This window comes from Protopterus annectens, chromosome 8.part0 (assembly GCF_019279795.1).
Source record: "Protopterus annectens isolate FY-2018-M chromosome 8.part0, PAN1.0, whole genome shotgun sequence".
NCBI lineage: Eukaryota > Metazoa > Chordata > Ceratodontiformes > Protopteridae > Protopterus > Protopterus annectens.
The window spans coordinates 430,735,345-430,759,897 of NC_056741.1; the positions used below are offsets into that span (position 1 = coordinate 430,735,345).

General features: G+C 37.3%; 1 protein-coding gene across 1 annotated transcript in view; it reads right to left on the minus strand.

Moving 5' to 3' along the window:
* The window catches only part of LOC122808851 (neuronal acetylcholine receptor subunit alpha-7-like), a 706,379-nt gene extending 688,438 nt beyond the window's left edge, over nucleotides 1–17,941 (minus strand). Inside the window, exon 1 of the mRNA XM_044079948.1 lies at nucleotides 17,646–17,941. Coding sequence (XP_043935883.1) covers nucleotides 17,646–17,697 — 52 coding nt within the window. The 5' untranslated portion in view covers nucleotides 17,698–17,941. The remainder of the gene's footprint in view (nucleotides 1–17,645) is intronic.
* Nucleotides 17,942–24,553: the final 6,612 nt, after the last annotated feature.

The following is a 24,553-nucleotide window of genomic DNA, read 5'->3' on the forward strand; positions in this document are numbered from 1 at the left end:
GGAAATAATCTGAGAAAGACAAATGTGCCTGACTATTGAAGGGGAGAAGGGATGATTAGGTTATGTGTTCAGAGGGAAAGCATTTGCAGTCTGACTTGGACTTCAGATGATCTTTAAGCTGAGCATGAAATGATAGATATGACATGCAGTCTTTAAGATTAGCAGGGAGGGATTTCCAGAGTTTGAGCCCTAGGATGGAGAAGGCATGTTTCCGGGTGACTGAAAAAGTGGACCAGAGTAAATAATGTGTCTTAAATTGCAACTGGCAGTCATCTGAAGAGGTTGGAGGTAAGGGAAGGACAGGTTTGACCTTTGAGGAGCTTGTAGACTTGGGATCCAAGAAGCAAGTTGCACGATGTTGGACATGTAGTCAATTGCTTTTATTAAAAGTGATACAATGATGCTCATTTGCAAACAGAAGGTAGTGAAACAGCAGGTAGGGTTTTTTTATAGTTTGGATGGTGGAATAGTTTTTTTTTTTTTTGGATGCTGCTACAACCAGTTGAAGTCCATATTCAAGCTGGGCTAATGGAATACCTTTGCCTATGGAATTCCTGGTTGGTCTGGAAAGAAAGGGGCCACCATTTTGTATAAACAAAATAGGAGGAAAATAATTCTCTTTTATATTTGTTCTATGTGATGGTAAAAGTTCAGTACAGGATCAAGCCACCTACCAAGGTATTTGAAGGAGATGACTTGAACAAAGAGGTTGTGAAGATAGTCATGGATAAGAAGTGATTGAAAGTTTTCCTGCTGTTTAGGGGAAGTACCAAACCACATTACTTCAGTTTTGGCACTGTTCAGTATTAAGCCATTTGATAAGAGAAAGGAAGTCAGCTTGTAGTTGTTGTATGGCCAAGGAAGCCAGATTTGAGTGCTATAAGACCATGTCAAATGATAATATGAAGGGGAGCCAGAATATAGCCCCGAATGACGCCTTTAACGAGGAGCATAGAGGTAGAGAGTGTATTCTGACACTGCACAGCTAAGTACTGACTGAAAACATAATTTTAAACCATGAAGCTATATCTGGGCTAATTCCAATCCCATATATGAGATCTCACAGAATGTTATGGTCTACCAAATTTTAAGCTCTGGTGAGGTCAATAAGGATGGCTCCAGTAAGAAGACCTGTGTATAGCCAGGAGCCAGGAGGAAGTTATTAGTAAGAGTCCAGAGTGCTGTAGAAGTGCTTCTACCAACTCAAAAGCCATGCTGTTTTGAAGATAGTTGGTTACACTGGGAGATGTAATTTGTGAGTTGATTGTAAACAAAAGCTTCAAGGATTTTACCAAGTTTGGAAAAAATAGAGATGGAACAGAACTCAGTGGTGTGGTATGGGTTAGGTTTTTTGGGGGGAAGGGGTTTAACAGTGGCTGTTTACAATATATCAGGCATGATATTTTGAGTTGGGCAGAGACTGTAAATATGAAGAAGGGGTGGAACATAAAAGTCCTTACATAAGAATACAAGCCATGAGAGAAGACTGTCAGGACCAGCAGGTGAGTCACTTTTTTAGTGTTCTTCAAGTAGAGGTACTACGTGTTAGGCTTTGATTGCTCTGAAATGGAATGCAAGAATAGAGTGGGGAGAAGAGAGGTTAGAAAGAGAAGAGTGGTAATTAATGGAATCATGGATGGGAAGTATTCTCAAGTGGAGGCTGAAATCAGCTGCATTGAGGTAAGGTGAGAAGTAGTGGGTATTAGATGGATTAGTATGGCCTGTCAGGTAGATGTGTACCTGGTTCAACCAGAGCCTTGGGCCAGTACTATGAACCAGTGCCCCACCCACTCAGGTCTTCAAGTAAAGAATAACAAAAAAAAAAAAACTTCACTGTAATAAGCAATATACATTGTAAGTTATTGGCTTATTACAATTAGAAATATGACCCCCTCGTCCCGCAGCTCTTCTACTGAAGAGAAAAAAAGATGTTTCTTTTACAGTCACACCAACCAACTGGCCAGCTACATGACACACTCCCCATCCTGTCCCTGTCATTCAGGCCCCATTTCTGTGCCCTGCCCTCAAGCCACATTTAATATATTTTATTTAAAAAAAAATACGAATTTCTTCTTATTTGAAACTGTAGCAAACTGTTTGCTATAAATGTAGTAAACAGTTGCTACAGTTCATACCCTGCCCTCAAAGAGCGCGACAGCGCTCATGCTTTAGTTTAAAAAAAAATCATGTCTTCTTTTTAAACTGTATCAATCTGCTTGGCGCAAATGTAGTACACATTCCTTGCCTACATGGAGCACTACAGCATCCAAGTTTTAGTTAAAAAAAAAAATAACTTTTAAACTGTAGTAAACAAGCAGTTGCTAAAGTTAGACCACACACGGAACACTACAGCACCCAGGTTTGACCATAAATGCAACATCAGCTTTTAAAACTGAAATTCATGCTATTTGGTACTAAAAAATATATACATACACACAAAACACAAACACACATGCAGACACACACATACACGCACACACTCACACGCTTGTGTGGGGCCACACACGTACATACATGCACAGCAGCACGTGGATTCCAAAGGATTTAACCTCCCTGCCATCACAGAACAAATATATCTAGGTATCTTTATCTGCCAAGCACTCTGAAGATTTCTATTGAACATTAACCCAACAAAGTACTAAATTAAAAGTTACCTGAAAAATCTCCAAGCTTCTTCTTATATATTCCTGAAGAGACACTGCAAACTGTAATAAACATTCTCGCCCCAAGACTGGAATACAGTCTTCCTAACACTGCACTCAGTCACACTCTTAATTCCTTTACATTGCAGAGGACAGAAAACACTTAGACGGAGCCACCTATCCCACCTATTCTACAACAATGAAATAAGTGTAGATAAGATGTGGTCACTGGGGACAGCAGCCCTTGGTGCAAAGTGTCAGAGAAAACAATTAGCAGAGATGGCATTCCACTTCTGAGTGCCAATACTAAATTTGCAGTCAGGTCTGAAGCACTTCAGCACTGTATTTGTGGTATAGGGCAGCACCAGTATTCAGAGCTCAGCATTCCGTGTGTGGTATAGTGCAACACCAACAATAAGAGCTCAGCACTCCGTGTGTGGTATAACGCAGCACCAGCATTCAGAGCTCACCACTCTGTGTGTGGTATAGTGCAGCACCAGTATTCAGAGCTCAGCACTCCATGTACTGTATAACGCAGTACCAGCATTCAGGGCTCACCACTCCATGTGTGGTATAATGCAGTACCAGCATGCAGGGCTCAACATTCCTTGTGTGATATACTGCAATGCCAACATTCGGAGCTCAGAACTCCATGTGTGGTATAGTATAGTGCCAGCATTCAGAGCTCTGCATCCCATGCGTGGTATAGTGCAATGCCAGCATTCAGAGCACAGCACAGCACTCCATGTGTGGTATAATGCAGTACCCACAAGTAGAGCTCACCGATCATTGTGTTACATAGCACAGTACCAGCATTCAGAGCTCACTGCTCCATGTGTGGTATAATGCAGTACCAGCATTCAGAGCTCAGCACTCCATGTGTGGTATAATGCAGAACCAGCAAGCAGAGCTCAACACTCCTTGTGTTACATAGCACAGTACCAGCATTCAGAAATCATCACTCCATGTGTGGTAAAGTGCAGTACCAGCATTCAGAGCTCAGAACTCCATATGTGGTATACCACAGTGCCAGCATTTGGAGCTCAGCACTCCAAGTGTGGTATAGTACATTGCCAGCATTCAGAGTTCTGCATTCCATGTGTGGTATAGTGCAGTACCAGCATTAAGAACTCATCACTCCATGTGTGGTATAGTGCAGTACCTGCCTTCAGAGCTCAGCACTCCAAGTGTGGGAAACTGCAGTGCCAGCATTCAGAGCTCAGCACTCTGTGTGTGTTAGTTAGCTGTAAATAGCCATGTTTGACAGTTATAACAAATGGTTTGTACAGTTGCTACAGCTTAAAGAAAAAAAAATGTTTTTGGTCCTCAACTTAAATTTCAGAGGGGACATCAGATTGGAGAACCACAAAGGGCACTGGAAGACAAAGCTATGCTACTGCTAGTGAACACAATGAACATCACTGCATCTCAGTAATAAGGGAAACATGTTACTTATTATTGTTAGCACTTGCTTTCTTCAAAAAATCATTAACCTTTAAGTTTCTTCATGAAATCTACTGACCCTCTCTTTGCAGTAAGCTATTAGCTTATACTGCAGTCCACTTTCTCAGAAATAATAATGCCATAAAGCTTTTTAAGCCAATAACTTCAATTTAATTTTAACTGGCAATAGAGGAGAAAGCATTTTCTAAAACAGACTTTGCTTCCGGATAGCTTAAGACAAACTACCATCCTACTTCTACAACCAAACTATGGGCTGAGCCTGAAAACATTACATAAATATCAGCGCTCGGTCCTTGTCAACAATGAAAAAATAAATCAAAATAAGTAAACCTTACTCAGCTCCAAAAGCAACTATAAATCTTTCTCCAGAAAAAAAATCAAAATGTTCCTTATTTATTGACAAATGCAGAGTAGACAAAGCTCCACTAATTTACCCTTTGCTCCTCAAAGTACCTACACTAAAAACAATGATCTATATTATATTTGAATTTAAGATCTTATGACCAATGTAGAAATGTATGCACTAATCCACCTAGTGTTTCTGCCATCTGCCCCATTTTACGTCATGCTTTGCAAAGTTTTTTTTTCTAATTGATTGATTCTATTTTTGCAAATTATCTTAGTTCTGTCATTCTAACTCCAAATTTAAATGCTTACTAATGAGCATTTTTTAAGTAACTATTCCATTTATGTTGTCACTACCAATGTACTAGTCTTTGCCTCTGGACATGAGATGTGACATGAAAGGGTCTTGGGACCAGTTCACTGACCAAGTTAAGAATCTAAATAAATACATTTTTTAGTCAGTCTATGTCCCTTACCTCACTCATGGTCAAGAGCTTTGTGTAGGAACAAAAGGGTGATGTCATGGACAAAAGCAGCAGAAATTGTGTTTATGATATGGTAAATGGGCTAGCCTTTAGTAACAGAGTTAGGCAATCTGGCAGGAGGTTGTAGTATGTCCACAGCAATGCTATGTTGAAAGGAGTCAGATGAGATGGTGTGGAAAGCTTGTGATTATGTCCCCCTGAGTGCCTCCCAAAAGAGGTGCTCATGCACATTACAACAAAAGAAGGCTCTAGGGCAGACCTGGGCTACAATGAAAGGATTACATCTCATCAGCAACAGCCTCTGGCTCATTTTATGGAATCCTTAGGTGATCCAGTGGCTGATGATAGGGAATGTCTGAAGTACTCTTGTCTGCTTTTTGCCACTATGATCTTTATCATGATAAGCAATTTAGAGAATGATGATGGTAGTAATGAAAAATACAAATGAACAGATTAAAAATAAATCTTTAATATGTGTAAATATCCAGGAGAAAAAAATAAATAATTTAACACATTTCTACCGCATTTAGAATTTTGCTTGTATAAATGTTTTCAGGGAAAAATTCTTTGTGGGAGGAGTTGACTACAATAAAATTATTCCACAAGGAGATGCTAAAAATATCCAGTTTCAGGAAATACACAAAGGTATGCTAAAAGAAGGAATCCAACTCATTTGCCTAGTTTTTTATGTGATACTGATAGCCTCTTGCAACTGCATTTCATTTTATTTCTTTTTTATTTCATTTGCACCATGATGATTTAATGATATATGTTGTTTAAAGTTCCAAGATTTTATCCAGGAACCTGTTCCATTTTCCCACTGCTTTATTAGCAAAACAGTTCTTCCATGCATCCGTTGTAATTCTAGTTCTACATATTTGACCAAGAGCCTGTGCTTCCTCCATCCTCTTTCCTAAACCCTAGTTTTGTTTGTGCCTATAATTACCCACATTGTCTTCTCCATCTTAAATATTACCAGCCTATCTATCCTATCTAGCCTGTCTGCAAATGTCAGCTGATCTATATTCATCTAATGTCTGCAACCCTTCACTACACCTTCTATGCCAACATTTTTGTTTTCATAAATAGCCTCCAATACTTAACACTGCAGTATAGATGAGACCTCACCTAAACTCTGGATAGTGGAATTATCACTTCAGTATCCTTAGTGTATGTTCCTTGAACTATGCACTCCAGAATTATATTGACATTTGATATTTTTTTTTTTCATTTTGCTTATGGTGATTCATAATGGAGTTTCCCTACATGATTGCAAATATCTATTTTTCAGCTCACCATTCATCACAAATTACATATGAAAAATGGTGAACCGAAAAACCTTAAAAACACAAAAAAATCTATCAGTGGGAGAATAAGCCCCCTACTGCCACTTAAAAAATGATATATCTCAACTCCACTGTCACACCACAGTGATGAAAAGTGGAAAGAAGCCCTGAAAAGTGCATTGCCAGCTTGCACAGTACAATATATTGCAGAAAAACTCACAACAGCATTAAATTCTTGAAATGTATCTGCTCAACCAATGGTGCAGCACAAATGCATAGGTAAGCCATAATAAGTGTCCCATGTGTTTTTTTCCTGCATGGTCATCAACATGTCCATACTTATGGTCCTATAATATCAAATTATTATAGTCAAAGTGAATAACAGTAATTACCTGCAGTGCAACTCAACTGCCATCTTTCTCCATCATCACCATTTCTAACAGGTTTCTTCTCACATTCTTTTCCTCATTCTCCACAGCCACTGCAATTATGATGTCATTAGAGAATTTATGTACTCATATCCTCTTTCCCAATAGTGACATCTATTTGAACATGTTACCCAGCAGTGTCTCTTGAACAAATTCCTGGGCTGCTTCACTGGTCACCTTCCTTTCTTTTGACTTCAGTTTGCTAAGCACGACCCCCTGTTTGTCAAAGGTAATTAACTACTGGTGTACTTTACTGTATAATCTAAGCTTCCCTCATTGAAAAGGACACAGCCTCAATAAACATCAATCTTTTACTACTACACCATAAAGACACATTGTTACATAAATCATCTTGCCCTCCCTCTGTGCTTACTCTCTCCATGTTTCTACATGTCCTCTCTCTTTCACCCTTTTCCTACTCCCTGTAAGCTCCCTACTTCCCAGTATCTCAAGACCAACAAATGCATACATATTTTAAATACCCTATAAACATCTCTAACTTCCTTACTTGGTGCACACATTTCTTAAATGAAACTGCAGCCAATGATAACATTTTGCATACCGAAGTAATTACATCTGCAGTGTTCCCTTGTAATCCAGCCTATGGAAAGTCCATTGGGTGGCTCTCGTTTAGTTAAATGTTTCTCTGATAATGGGACTGTACTGCCATTACTACCTCTTTACGTATGTACCATGTGGTACTGAAAGCCACAAAATACATACTGTAAACATTAACACTTTTACCTTTCTTTGTTATCACTGTATTTTTGCTTCTTATATTGTATTGCATACTTTGGGGTCATAGGTTCATAGTTCATAGGTAAGTACTGGGTGAACTGTTTCCTGTATTCCAGTGGTGCAAGGTTTGATTCCCTCAGCCTCCATTGCAGAACTGTGTGACTCCAAGCAAGTCACTTAACCAGACACCTCTCCTGGGCTGAGTCAAAATGATCCATGGAGATCAGTGCTCTACCCCAAAAAAACAAATAAAATAAATCAATGTGCAGACCATTACAAGCCTAGCCAATAGCCTGTATCAGAAATTTCTTCCAGCCTCAGGAATACCAATATAAGATAGACCAGGGTAGAAGTTGAGGCTGCCCATTCATTATACAAGTTTACTTTGAAGGTGACAAGGATTCTACTTTGGTTGTAATATAAAAAAAGTTTATTTCAGGAGGATAAATTGCTATATGAATCTATCTTGCTAACATGTCTTATTTATCTGTTGATAATGGTTAAGTTCTTTTAACCTGGTATTTGAGGAAACATTTGTTCTGTGAAGGAATAGGTAAGTCAAAGATGGTCATTTTTTTCATGGCTTAAAAGGGAATGCACATAACCCCATGAAGAAGTCTATAAGATACTCAATATGTAGAGAGAGAGGGAGGGATGACATTCTATCCTGATAACTAAGAGTTTAGAGGTCACTAATCTTGGATATGAGTTACATAGTATAATCTGTATTTTTACTCCAGAAATCGGTCACCTGTCAACAGATTTAAGCAAAGTAAAATAAAAAAGAATAATAAATATAGGTATGTATTCCTACTAGTCTGATTTCTTCTATCAACATTCTGTATTGAAGCCTACCAAAGGCTTTGCTAAAGTCTGGGAAAATCACATTGTCTTGTTACCTTTTGTTCACTTCTATGCGACGCTAAACTGAGGCCCCATCTGGCTGCACTGGTAGTAGCTCTGGTGGATCTAGGAGATCCCAATTCACTTACCACAAAGAGTAGGGAAAATTCCCTGATGCCCTTGCCAAATTTCCTGCTAGCCATTATAAATACATACTAACATGCTCAACAAGGGATAAATGAATAAAATAAAAATACTATTGCCAAACAATAAAACCACAGCAAGTTCGAGTGTTATGATCCTTCCATGAGCCCATGCTACTGCTCACTGACCAGCCTGTTTCCTGACAGGAACTTCACGGATCTACTTCTGAGAACTTATTTATGAGAATCCCTAGTACTGCGATAAGGCTTACTGGCCAGTGGTTGAAGGGATGCATTTGTGGTCTTCTCAGGTACAGCCAATGTCTCATTACCCATTTCACCTTGATCTTTCAATATAGTCCTTCTATCTTGCATTATATGCACATGTCACTCTCTAAGGAAAGGCAAGTATATGTATATGTTGATGTCTGCTTACCATACATTAACTAATGTGTATGCTGATATATGGTTATGCAATGTTATGGGTGTGCCTCCTCAAACAGAACCACTCTGCACTTAGCTCTTTTTGTATTTATTACTTGTCTGTTTGTCTATGCTCCTTACATGTGTTTTTAGTTTTAGTTTTGTGTAATTAATAAGACTACGCACTCACCTAACTTTTCCTTACTCTGTACTGAATTCTACGCAGAAAATTAAAACTCTGAAATCTAATCAGCACATAAATGTACAGTGAAATCTTCTACAAAGTCTGCCTTCGGCCTCCCTCTAGCTGTCCCATAATGCTTATACATATCCACAATCCATTATATCCAGATGTGTACATCTGTGCTATGTATTCCTGAAAGTGCAGGCTAGTATTAATCAAACTGCATCCTTCAGGAATTTGTTTCACACATCCACCAGTCTATCATTAGAACAACACGTTTTCTTGCCACTTCTACAGCTCATATGTAGCAGTTTCATAGTTGGTGGATCTTGGTAAGCCTCACTGTAGAAAAAAAAAATTATTTCTTTGCAATATTTCTAGCAAATATGTCTGTCATCCAGCAACTCCAGTTTTCAGTGCCACCATTTTATTCATCATAACTTACATCTGCCTCTGAAACAAAGGGAACTAGTAGTTTGAATTACACCATTATATTGCAGTGCATTGTGGGAAAGTACTTATATACTTCAAATATGGAGGCCCAGTGATACAGGCAGGCATTAGGTTTGCTGTTATCCATAAAGTGAAAACCTTCTAGTTCTGTGAAGATATAATTCTTAACTGATTCTACAGAGTTTTCTCTAAAAATTCTTATTAATCTTCAGGCAACCCAGACCAATTTCCCCAAGCAATGCTACTGCAAAGTAGCTAACTTGATATACAAATCTCACCAACGTGTAGCAGTGCTAAAACAGCTACAGTGGCTAGAACTGCCTCACTCCCTGAATTTCAACTACTTACCACACATCACCTTATTGACAAATTTGAAAAATGCCCTAACCTAATTTACATCCTTCAACCGTACACACCAAACAGGCCGCTTCACTCAATAGATAAAAAATGACTCCCAATAGCTAAATCAAACAACTCTGCTGATGGCTTTGTATTCTTCCTACATCTCTAAAATCTGAAACACCACCCCCCTCGTCCTTAAATACCTGAGGTGAAATCTTTTTTCAAGCCTAAATTAAAACAACACCTAATAAACACGTCAGTGTTCCTGCTCAACTCCTAGCAAGACTAAAATTCATTTCCATTCACACAATGTATTCTAAGCTATGTTTTCCCTTACTTTATCAAATAATCATTATACTGATATATTATATCAACAGCCCATGTCTCTATCATCCTTTCTCCTGAACCACTTAATTTCCTTTCCCCTTCCCTTACCACTTTCTACTCGCCTCCTCACAACCCCACTTACTTTTATTACACCCTACTATTCTGCTTCAATATCTCCTGGCTCACTATTTTGATTTTTCTGTTCAATTTCTTTCATCATCTTTCACATCACATCCCTTCTGTATCTCCCTCTATCCAGCACAAACCATGCACTGACACCTTACAACCTCTCTATGTAACAATAATCCTATATATTCTTACTAAATTTTCCCCACCCTTCCTCTCACACAACCTGTCTACAAATCATCTATTTCAAGCTCTACCACATCTAATGCATGGCCCACCCACTTCCTGTGCTGACACCTTTACCTATTTCCTTGGTATTCCCTCTCAAACTTGTGTTTTTACCTTGCTTCTCCTGTACACTGCAGTATAACTATTACTTCCATTAAAATACTACTGAAGCACTCTTTTACTTCAGACATCGCTTTTTAAAAGCATGCTAATGCAAATGAATTTCTCTTTTCTTTCCTTCAGTTTTCTTTGTTTTGGTTCATTGCTAAACTCCAGTAAGATTTTATTCATGATCCAGAAACATTTAATCTACTGATATGTACTGCTGTCTTTTGTAAAACTCTTGTTTTATGTTTTACTATGTGTTCTGTTTGCATTCATTCTGCTAAATTACTTAAGGTAATTGCAATTTTTCTTGCCTGCTTTATGAACCGTTCATATATGTATTATACTTGAAGCGTTTCTCTCTGGGCATCCAAGGAAAAGGGGCAACTTATGTCCATATGGACAATCCTGGTGCACAAATGCTGATAAACACTAATAACTAAATGAATAAATAAATAAAATATTTTCACTCACTCAAGCATGCATTGCATTTGAGATTTTCTGTTCTTGAACAGAATAATGCAGTAGGTGAAGTAACTTATTAGAACAGCTCCTTTACAGTCATAGCCCTGATCACAGGCTTAGCAAATATAAATTAATCCAGACACAGACAAACTATAACATTTTCATTTAGCAGAATATTTGTAATAGACAATTTGAGACTGAGAATAACGCTTTGCACTTTATTCCAGGTTACACTACCATAATAAGTTTTATAACATGAAGGTATAACACTAAATTGAGAATAATATATATATATATATATATATATATATATATATATATATATATATATATATGGGTCTACTTCTAAATTCTAAATTTAGGGTGGTATCAAAACCTCAAATTTCTTATGGTCAAGACCATAAGATCAAAGATTTGAAACTTTGAAATTTAAATTAAAAAAATAAATAAAAACAAGAAAAGCTCCTGCTGCACCCCCCCCCCACACCCCCTGCTAATTAAATATATCAACTCCAGAATCACACTTCAGTGAGGAAATGATAAATATACCATTCCACACTGTACAGCCATCTCCATTTAAATGGTCTGAAGTTTCAAAACTTCAAAATTTAGAAGTAAACCCACACATGCATATATATATATATATATATATATATATATATATATATATATATATGTGTGTGTGTGTGTGTGTGTGTGTGTATAATATATATATATATATATATATGTGTGTGTATAATATATATTTGCATATATATATATATATATATATATATATATGTGTGTGTGTGTGTGTGTGTGTGTTTGTGTGTTTGTATATATATATATATTTCAGCATTGGTACACAATAGTGAACAAAAAAATCATAAAATACTGTAAAAATACACTGACCAAACACATGGTTGGAAACAAACAAGCACATCCCCTGCTTTTCAAACATACAAACTCAGAGATCGTGCAACAGTAGAATAAGTGGAAACTCCCTTTCTCCCCTATAAGACAATCTCAGACTAACACAGAGTAACATGATAATATACAGCTTGATCAAAAGCAATTAGATGAAAAAATATGCCGATGAGGAATTATGCTGTTTCTGCAGTCCTATCACTTACCCTGCCAACATTCGGTCAGGAAACCATGACAACCCCAAGTCTGTGAACAACTGCTTCAAAGGTAACTAAGACCTCAGCTCCACCCCCCTTCAGTAGCTAGTTGAAGATTTGCTCACAAATACCAACCTCAGATTGACAGATCAACAGATATTAGGGTTTTCTCCATTGCTTCCATGAATTGGATAACATTGAAACACTTCTATTTCAAGACATCAAGACCCTGCGTCTGCAGTCAGTTTGGTGCAGAAGGTTAGTGGTATGGAACTCCTGAGGTTTAGTCTATAATCCTGGGTGAGATTTCTTCAATCTCCGTTTAAATACTATATGGTCTTGTCCAAGTTTTTTTTAACCAGAACATGCTCCTAGATCTCCCCAGAAAAGATGCTTTACTAACTAATGGGCTTACCTGTTAGAAAAATAAATGCGCAAATATTACCACCACTCTTACAACTAGTTTAGTATCATTTCAGCTGTAGGGATCATAGCAATCTTGTATTGTTAAAACAGGAAACTGAAACATGAAGCACAAACAGAAAAATAGCTGTGCTTCGAAATAATTGTACAAGAGAGATAATTTATTTTTCTCATTCTAAATTCTTAACATCAGTGGGACATCTGTATATTTTTGGGGCAAAAGTTACCCTTTTTGCTTTCCAGTGTTCCAGGATTTGTTTTCTATTTTTGGTTCTGTAATGATCTGACTTCCTCCAAATTAGTTTGTTCCCCACAGGAGCTGTTCTTTTTCCCTGCATCCCGTGAGTTTAACTTCATAAATTTATATGCAGTTCCTCACTGTTTCCTTGCATGGTAAAGAATGTTTCTTTACTGAGTACATGATATCTGTTCATAACATGGAAATACTTACTTCGTTATCATAAAGGGCTTATCCTTTTCAGATATTTCATTCATCATGTCCAAGTGAATTCTAACGAATTGGTTTGAAATGTATGTGCTGTTCTGCTCAAGAATGGAACTTTTCTTTGCACACTGTATTTTCTGCTTTTTCTTTGAAAAATACTCAGTGTTGTGGTTAATCTGTCTTACACTCATTGAGATATTAGTGAGGATGGGGAATATAAACAGTCATTTTAATATAAGATGCCAGATGTTATTAAAATTACATGTTTTGCATTGCCTCATGCTCACTTTTCTCAAATACCGTTTGCCTGTTATGTGTTACCATTAGCAAGGTAATCAACTAAGTAGCTGATTCAATTAAATTGTTTATGTTCATAACATAAAAATTATATTTTTAACAGACTGTATGTTCCATTATATTAATGTGGTACTGTAAAATAGTCTTCAGCACACTGTATCCGTTGGCAGATGTAGCATTATGAGTGGTGGCACCCTTACTGACTAGTTCACGGAAACACTGAGATACTGTGGGAACAATACTGTGTTTCCGGTAAGAAAACAGATTTAGCAGTGTGATTTATAAGTGGCAGTTACACCAAACATGGTATTACAGAACTGTTTCAACTGTAGCACAAGGGAAGTCCTGACACACATTTATCCTAACACAGTGCAAGAGATCTGGATGCACCCAATGAGAAGTGGAAGAACCTCAGTGACTTCTGTAAACCATTTAAGAAGATCATAAGAGCTCCTGGCAGTGAAGCAATTACAGATAGGAGCATCCTGAAGCTGATACCAGTCCTACTGAATCAGCAGAACAAAGGTCAAAGGTGAATGACGGCTAGTGAAACATCAGGGGCTGAAGTTACAGCACAGCTGGCTTAGGCCTCCTATACAATGAATGAACAAGAGGGAGGCTGTGGTCAGCAAAGAAGTCATGGACATGGGAGATACATCTTGATGTATGGCTTGCATAATTGTTATTGATTCTGCACGGTTTTGGTCGTGCAGCATATGTTGGTTACAGTTTACAGTACCACAGTGAGCTGCAGTTCCACAGCTGCCCTGGAAATTAATGTTCTTTTGTAACAGAAACAGGCAAGTTTAAATATGCATCCTGTAGAAAAAAAATGGTTTTGCCATCTGTCACAATAAGTTCCTGTAACACACTCAGTGCAATAATAATATCCTTTATATTCACTGTAATGTGTATCTTGTCAGAATTGTGTTTGTAAAGGGCTGTAATAAGTTCAGCCAATCAACAAGTAAAAAATACACAAGAACTGCCATCACATTTCCTGCTACTACTGTCTGACCTGGGAGTCTGCCCTGCTTTACCTTTTGTGAAATTAATGTCCTTATTATATAATAGAATGTTGCCTGCCATGTCCTTATTATGGTGATGTGATAGCTTCTTGGGTGCATTATATCTCTCTCTTGCAATACTCACAGCAAAAACTTGAAAGCATCTCATACCAAACCCTTTAGCACTGTTGTAATGTAAAAGATTTCAAAGACTTCTGTTACAAGAAAAATAAAGAAGAAATATACAAATCAAATATTCAGTTCAAATATTATGCTTTGTTTAAGTTGGTTTCAATATTTCAGCACTAACAGTCCTTAAGAATTTTGGCTGTAAATGCTACTTTTAAATTTGTAGTTATTTGTATATTCCACTAGATTTAAACCACAAGGCAACAAAAATATGAGTATACCTATCAGATTTGCACAGTTTATTTCATTATTTTACCAGAATTTTTTTAATTTGTTAATTTTACCATAACTACTTGTCAGTTATGTGTTGCTATGACACTGCTATAGATCATTTGTCGTAAACAAGAAAATATAGTTTGATTCCAGAAGTGGTCATCAGTTTTCAACAGTAGTAAATCGAAGTGGCATTAGGGGTCAAATTTCACATGCCATTCTTGCTCACTTGCTCCCTGCATCCTTAATGGCCCCAGCATATTTGTAAACCCAATGGTACTAGGAAATATTAATTGTTTTTACACTACTGATTCAATTGCTATTTAAGAATGCATGCAAATTGAATATACTAAAATACAAGCAGCATCATATTTGCAAGCTTAACATTAGTACTAGGAAAATCATTTTCATGATACTGATTTAATTACTGTTGAGCATATATGCAAATTAATTAAGTTACAAGCAGCAAACATAATGGAAAACTACAGCAAAATGACCATGTTATCACAACTTCAAAAATCCAGCATATGGGGTGACAGTTCTACATCACTGCCATTGTTCATAGACTAACAAAAAAATAACTCAGGCATTCATAAAATATTCAAGAATATATTAATGTTAAATAGGAAATCTTGTGTCTGCAATATTTAAAGTAAATTGGTAATATTAATGATGAGGTTATTGTAAGCAAGTTACTTCACAGATTAAACTGATAAAAATATGATTTAATTTTCTTTTTTAAATACCAGGTAGATTCAATAGGCACTCGAATTCTTTTCTCAGAGGTGATAAAAGACAATGCTTTAGTGACTGAATGAAATGAGATTGGGATAACCCAGTGTTTCCCATGTCTCTCTTAGAAATATAATTTACTTTACTGCACCAAATCAGACAATCTGTACCTCAGTTTAGATTTCATCCGAAACACAGCACCCACCCATATCATGCTATCAGTGCTGGAATTTATTCCAAGTTCCCGAATGGATATTCCAGGTGTCAGATGTTAGAATAATACTTAAAATCGTCTTATCTTCTGATATTATGGGCAACTCTGCAAACTGCTGAGCTTAAGGCACTTTAGTATGTAAATATACAATCCTATAGTAGCTGCAAAATAGACACCCCCAATTGTTTGCTATACAGTACTGGGTAACTTGTTTGCAAGAAGTCACTCATCAGGGGTATTAAACTGCAGCAGGCAACATTAATTATTTTCTGAATGTTTTCAATAGGTTAATTCTAAATGTACAACATACTATATGAGCAACTGATAATGTTGCATACACACATATTTAAGTTAGTCCCACACAGAAGTAAGTTCATGAATTATCTGTAGTTTGATATCTCCAAAGAAAGGAATATAAAATAAGGAGAGGTGCTTTCTGGCAATGAAACATCACATTGTGTGATGTTTCTTGTTTGATATTAATGTTTTTATAGTAAATTCATAGCAGCAAATCAATGAAAAGAAATAACTACTGACAATAGTGTCAGAGGCTTGGGAGGTTTTATGTTCAACCACAGAGACAGAAAAATCAGAAATTCTGCTTCTAGGCTAACATTGTGCATAAAATTTGGGATAAAGTCCTGTAGAAGTTAAGGCAGCCAATTTCTTTTGTACTGCCCTGAAGATGTTAGAAGTATGCTATTTCTGTCAGGTGCAATGTGCTCTGCAAGCATTAAAAAAATTCTCTAAAGCTAAAAAAATATTTCTTTGCTCGAGTCAGTCACTCTCAATCACCTGGAAGCAAATAATACTGCATTCTGTGTTTCTGTGTGTTAAGAATTATAACAGGAAATTAAAAGAACACATCCATTAAAAAGTATCAAATAATATGTAGCATTTAACACACAAAAGCTACAGATGTTCACCGAAGTGCTTACGTTGCCATTTACCACTGAAATGATTTCTCAAGATTCTAACAAAATAAAGTTTAGAGAATGAAAACAATTACTTTTTAGCTGTATCTGGAGAGTTAGGTGAAAGGATGCCACTGACAAATAGTTGTGCTGCTCACTGTTCTGATCCCTGAACTACAAAATCAGGATGCAACAACTGTGAAATTATTTCTTCTTCACCTTCAGTGGCCCAAAACAGGCAATGGTTATTCACCCCTTTTCCCATAATCTTTGCATGCAGCTAAAGAGCTGGGGGAGAGGGGGGTCCAGTCCACAGAATTACTGATCATTTAAGACCAGAAGCAAGATACAGCAGTATAGGAAATACTGCAGTTCTACCATCTGCCAACCCACTGTACCCATGTAATGTATACAGTGTGTGTGTGTGTGTGTGCGTGCGTGCGTGCGTGCGTGTGTGTGTGTGTGTGTGTGTGTGTGTGTGGTTTATGTGCTAGATTTCTGGCTACTCAGAACCCTTAACTATCAGTAATTCATTTAATTGTATTTAGCCAAAATTCAGTTTAAATAACATCACAAAATTTCAATTCAAAATGTGCAGGTAGCATGCATGTATGCGTTTACTGTTTCTACATGAAAACAATGCATGTTTTATCTGCAGTTCAGTTTTTAAGATGTTACAGAAAGGAGTTATAGCTCTTCATACCCTGCTTACCTATAACACTGAAGTGACTTTACTGAGTGCAAGTACAACCAAGGTACTCAGGCTTTACCATAGGAATACCATCTGGATTAGACTGCCACTGTTTAAACTGAGTACTGCTGTAGTCATGCTTTGCAAATAGTAAAGGTACAGAGTCCAGTCTCTACTCCTTTGGTTTAGTTATTGAAAACCTTAAAGCATATTTCTTCCAAGTCTTAAAGGGAGCACACAGTAAGTATGGCAGTGCCAGAACCCCCACCCTCAAATATGACCAGTTCACTTTCATAGCAAATAAATCATGACAGAAGCTGACACTCACTTGTTTCAAGAAGCAAGTCCCAACACAAAAGCTAAAAATAAAATCATGGTAGAGAATTGTACCTTGTGTAAGAACAATAATTCCAAGGAGCCACAGATAATCCTGCAGATTCATGTCTCTTCAGCGTCAGCTTTCTCTTACTCTGTCTCGGCTTCTGTCCATAAACTAATAAGGCTGATGCTGCAGACACTAACAGCCACTGCTCTGTGCTCACATTTATGTTTATATGTTTCAGTGCTTCTCTCTCTCTCTCTCTCTCTCTCTGTCTCTCTCTCGAGGAGGTTCCCTGATTGACTTACGATACAGAAGGAACAGGCAACTGAAATCAAGTGTGGCCGTGCTGATGTTGAGAAAAAGAGAGAGAGGGAGAGAGAAATACTGAGAAAAGGAAAGGGATGCGTGGTGGCTACTGTTCAGTTTTTTTTCTTAATCACATGTCCTTCTGCAAAGCAGTTCTCAAACTCAGCTAAGAAGCAAAAGTTACATTCATTTTAGCAGTACTTATATAAGCAAAATGTGAAAAAAGAAGGATGAGTTTTATGGTTTAATTCTAAATGAGATGTATAAAATCCAAATCTACACTTGACCTTTTACATCATTACTGATGGAAATGTAGCAATTAAATCAGAATGCAGAAAAATATATAAACATATATGCACACAGACATATAAACACACACACATAAGCATGCACTAAAATATACTTAGAAGCATATACACCCCCTCACTCACACACACACAGACACACACACACACACACACACACACACACACACACACACACACACACACACACACACACACGCATATTTTGTATACAAAATAATCTGCATCTTCCACTATCAGAGAACAGTTTGCTTACATGGCATAAGCTGACTTGAAATTTTCCAGTGCAAGAAAACAAACTACATTTCCACACAAAGAGAAACACGGTCAGTACACTGTAAAGATATGCTATCTTTTCTCTGTCGATTTATATCCTGCTGTTTTTTTGTATAACTGCTGTAAATTCCCAGAAGAAAAAAAGTGGGACTCCAGTGAGGATGTCATTGTTCTAGTCAGTGTCACCACCAGAAAAAACAGCTTTAGCAATTGTTGGGCCCAATTTGGACCATTTTGGTGGGGCCTCCAAACTGATCCCTCTCATACCATCCCAAACTAACACCTAAGCCCTTTCCATCTGCTGTCCTTCAAGATGATTATTTCAAATTGGGTAGCAATAATATATGCTATTATTGTGCACTAAAAACAAAACAATATATTCATTAGAACAATATTTTGTCAAAACACATGTTGAAACATAAGTGGGCTATTTACTTATTTTGGCAAGATAAGTGCTCCACACACACCACCTTCTTTGCCAGGTGCTGTAGACAACACCAAGCAGACCATCTTACCCTGCAGTAAGCTCATTTAAGACATGAAACCTGGCAAAACCTTCTGACACACATAGTCCTTAACTCTTACCTGCCATGTTCAGTGTACATGGATGCCAGGAACAGCAGCACAAATGAATAACTGGGGATGGGCTTGATAGTTGCAAGGAAATTAGGAAGCAAAAAGAACACAAACATTTTCTAAATTCTTATTATATAATCTCGACTTACTACTTTTTCATTTATGGACTTGCAGTCACTTTCTGCACCACTTTTGAATTGTGGGCATCCCTTGCCAAGTTAATTGTCTTACCTTGTTACAATCAACATGTTTCCACAAAACCTCATGCAACTGTTGAGCTATCTCAGAATGCTTAAAAGCAATAAAAATAATTGTAGTAATAATGGTAATAATAATCAGCATAATCATCATCAGTGCTGGAAGCTCCTTACAAATGACATTAGTCTCATACTAATTTACAACAATTTTTGAAAGTTTATTTTTATTTATGAATTATTTGATGAACTGGGTAGGTGGACTACCATTGCAGCTCATTTATAGCCAAAGCCCAGGACTCAGTTGCATCAGTATAGACTGCATATAGAAATAATTTAAAATAGCCACTAAGTACCATGTTTTAGGAGGAGAGAGGAAATCTGAATGACTTAAGGAAACATACATGGCTGTAGGGATAATATGCAAAAAAACATAATTTGATCAGCTTTCTACAATATACAGCTCCCCTCAACATTCCTTCCTAGTCCAGTCCAACCATTTTCTATCTTTAACTTTTTTTGCCCCCCCATTTGGTAAGTGACTTTGAAACTATGGTACCTTTATGAGAAAAACTGCTTCTGTTTTTCCTCTATTAACCAAAGTGGATCATTTTTGTATTTACATTTGTCTTCCTGCACTGAACACATACAGACACACACACACAAACACACACACACACACACACACACACACACACACACACACGCACACACACACACACACACACACACACACACACACACACACACACAGGCACACCTCATGTTTCACTTCTTTGGGATTGTTTTGTGCTATTTACAAATGCAGCAACAGGTTCTCTGCCACACAAATGAGCAGATAACATTCTATCACAAGTGTTAGTTATCAGAAGTTATCTCACCTCACACTGTTCTTTTATGTATGTATGTATCTATTTATTTAGTTGTGCTTGCTACTGTTTGTTTTCATACTGGTTGAAGGTAACTGTTCCACAATTAGTTTTTATAATGACATTCATGAGTAATCAGTCATATATCACACATCAGCAACAGACGCAAAAGAAAACATAATGGTACTATCAGTCTTCAGATTAAACTTGGTTTTTATTATCTTCTGCAAGAATAACTGGAATGATACAAAAAACAGGTGTTTAATCCAGCCTCAGTTTTGGGCTGAAAGCCCTGTAAAGCACTCCACAACAACAGCAAGAGCAGCTGACTACTCTGGTAGTATGAGCCCCTAACACTGTGAGCCATACAAGTGGTGTGATACTGCAGTATTATTAGTAACATACTATCCACTAGTGCAATGCATGACCGGACATGTAGTCCATTCCACTAACAGCACTCAACCACAGTGGAAACAAAACTACAAGTAGGAAAATGCCTTGCACTTTTTTGTAGTGTCAGGCAGGCAATTCTTGTAGGTTGCACATTGTGTAATGACCCTGTCATAAACTGTGAGCTGCCCTTATAAACAGCACAGGGTGTAAGGTCTTATATTCATTAACAAGTATATATACTTGTTGACAGTGTGTGCACCTACAGGACGTCACTGTGGTAGGTCTGTTTTTTTTTTTTTTTTTTTTTTTGCAAAGCAACTGTGGTTGTCAAATAAGTCTACTAAAGTGATGTGTCTGCAGTTAAGAGAGTGTCAATTAGTTTTATGCTCACAGAAAAGTGTGTCTATTTCACTGATCCTTCGAATTAAAAACTAGATTAAAAATATATGTCCTTCCACCAGTGGAATTGTGTAAAATTATAGCTCTCTGTAAACTGCAAAAAAAAAAAAATCAACATAAAGAACTAGAGTTCCCTCTTTCACACAAATGCCAAGATGAACTGTGATTTACAAAAGAAGTGTATATCTAGCCATTATCCAAAGCTCTGTTTCCCATGGTTTTATGATCAGAACTGCATTATTACAAATCATGGAAATATGAGAGCAAAACTTTCCCCCAGGAGTAGGTGATAACATTACTTCTTCTGCAAACATTTGGGTCAAATATGGAGAATAGTCTCCTTAGATAATTCTTTTGTAGTCCATTCCAGACTACCATGATATCTCTATTTATAGACATCTCTAGCTTGTGATAAGAGATAATTCATGAACACCAGGCTTAACCACAAAGTTATTGGTCTGAGAGCTTGATTTGTAATGAGCACTGGAGCTTAAGAGGTAGCTTTAATTACTTAGCAACCACAAGAACCAATAACTGTAGTTAAGTCCAATGCTCATTTATTGATCTTTATGGTGCATAGACCATCTTATTTAATAAATTAAAATAAAATATGCCTTATTTCTGACAGCAATGCTTTTTTTTTCTATTAGGAAGACAGAAGCTCATTTTTTCCATTCTTTGGAATATGTGCTTTATTTCTGAGTGACTCTAATTCACTCTCTGTGTAGATTACAACAGTTATTTGCTCTCATTTTCATGATGTAGACAATGTAATATAATCACATTATTATGTACTGGCCGATTTTCAGCTATTTTATGCATAGGCTGACTTTATGGGAGATAATGCCCAGCATGCTGTTCATAACTATGAAGTTATGTCACAATATAAATGAAAAGACCAAGAGGTTATCATGGGTTATATAGCAACACTGAGGTGGCTTTAACACATAATTCTGTCTTACAAGGTACACTGCTGCACATTTTCTGTCTCTTTATACAACAAACATTAATTCTGAATTGCTTAAAGTGAATGCTTTTGTTTGTTTGTTTTTATTATTTCTTTTAAATCAGCTGTTTAGTCATGTAAAAGCAATGTGAATATACTACAGTATTTATGAAGACAAACTAATTTGAATATATAGTTTAGCACATTCATAATGTGCTTGTAATATACATACAGCAGTATAACTGTGGAATTAAGCTGATTTCCATTATTAACCATTACTTATTGTATACTATAATACATTATTTGGAGTACAATGGATAGCAGTGTGAATGCCACAGGTGTGCGTCTAGTAATGCAGGATGCCAGAAAAATGTTAAGAGTTCTAACCATCTAATTAAAAAAAAACGGTCTGGCTTCATTACACAGAAGGATGTATGCCTTTCTGCAGGCCCCAGTGACCAACCTGGATTTGACTATAAAGCCAGAGGATTATAGGTGTGAAGGGAAAGATAAGGGTGAGCAGAAGATATTAATATACCCACTGCAGGAGGTAGTTTAGACCACTTTGTAGATAACAAGTAATGAAGGCCAGGTGGTATTGCAAGCAGCAAATGAGCCGATGACAAGTCCTTCAGCCTAGAATGCAGTGCATAATATTATGTTAGACATGGTGTGTATAATGAAGTATATGTACACACACACACACACACACACACACACACACACACACACACACACACACACACACACACACACACACACACACACACACTATTGTGTGTGTTGTTTTGTGGGGGAAGTATTAAGAAGCATATAAATCCCTCTCAACTCCCACCAGAAGACAGCCATAGTCCTTGACTCTTACCTCCCTCTCAGTGTGTGCTTAGATGTCAGGAGTAGGAAAAATAAATGGGCTTATCAGTGATGAAAGCTTAATTGTTGTAGCAGGATGTATAAGAAAAGAGAAAGAAAGAAAGATTGAAAGAGACACTCAAATCTACTAAAACCTAAAAGCTATTAACATTCCACTTTTGACAAACCTGGTTAAAATGCTACCAGTTTTCTACAGTGGCTTGGTCTTTGTTTATATAAAGCCAAGACCAAATGACTGCCTAAAGTTTCCATTTCCTTCTCCTGTGACCGGGCTTTGAGAAGCCTATAATTCATCATTCTCTCCCTGTTTTTCTTTGAACCATTAAGGGATTCTACAACTACAGACAGAAAAGACAAACTGTCCACAATTCAATCACTTTTCTATAAACTGATGTATATCCACATGCTCTTCCAGGGCTTTGTTTTTCTTAGCATTCATTTGTACTCTGAAGGAGGCATTCAGCTTCAAAGCTCACTGTGTTATATTTTCCTGAAAAATGAAATGTCTCTATCACATATCCTCAATACTGAGTATGTACAGTGGTTCAGCGGTAGTGTTGTCACCTCACAGCAAGAGGTTCTCTGGTTCGATTCTCGGCTGGGGTGCCTTCTGAGTGGAGTCTGCATGATCTCCCTGCATTCATGTGGGTTTCCTCCATGTGCTCTGGTTTCCTCCCATGTTACAAAGACATGTATCTGGAGCATTACTCCCTGGGCCTCCACTGAAAATTGGCTTTGTTCCAAGTTGGACTTTCCTGGTTAACAAATGTAAAATAAATAAATAAATGAACTCTTGACCTAGTGACACTTCAATTGCACTGTTGAGTCTGATGCTTGTCTATCAGTTGAGATGTCTGTCATTACTCAACTTCATCTTTAGTGAGATAGGAGCACCATAGTAAAGGCAGACTTCTCAAGGTATGGCTGTACCAGTGCTTTTCAAAGGAGCAACAAAAGCTCATTCCTTTACTTTGGGTGATCTTCTTAATATATACATCAGCAATTTGTCTGGAGGGCCTATATTATAAGCTCGATGGTTGAAAACATTGAACAACATATGGTCGACACCATATGGTCGATGTCTTTAAACATCGAATTTATAAAAAGACAAAAAAAAAGAAAAAAGTACCCTAATGGGTTTAAGCAGGGGGTTGAGCCCCCCTGCACCCCCCATACCCCCGCTACTTAAATATACCAACTCTGAGACATCACTACATTGCAGTAAACAGATATCTCCCCTTATGGAGATTTCCATTTACACGCCCGAGATTATGAGCGTTCGGTATTCTTGTGTCGACAATGTCAGATTCAACATTGCCGGCTTTCAATAATATGATATAGAACCTGTCTGGATTAGTAAACACTCTGTCAGGATATTGATGATAATTCCTAGATCCTACTCTTCAATCTTAATGTTAATTTTCTGGCTGGGTAATAGTTAAAAAATGGGTAAACTGAATCAGTGCACTTGCCTAGTTGCTAGTTGAATAACTAATTAAATTAATTTAAAGAAATATGGAGAGAAAGAATAGCAGAGTCACATGGTGATAATAAATGTGATAACCCCTAGTTAGGGATGCTAATGCTGGAAATGTTGTCTAATTGGTAAAGTTACTTTCGCCAGACATAAAACAAGCGAGCGCTGCTCAGTGAAACTAACTTTGTCAAATGTGGAGTATGCCTTTGCCTTTTTCTCCTCTCTTTTTTGACTTTGGAGTTGATATATACAGGTTCAGGAAGTCTGGGGGTGTCCCTCCATATGAGGAGTGCACAGGAGCCTTGGCTCTGCAAAGGAAAATGTTTCTTATGCTCACCAAAGGTAGTTTCAGCAAGAAGCTT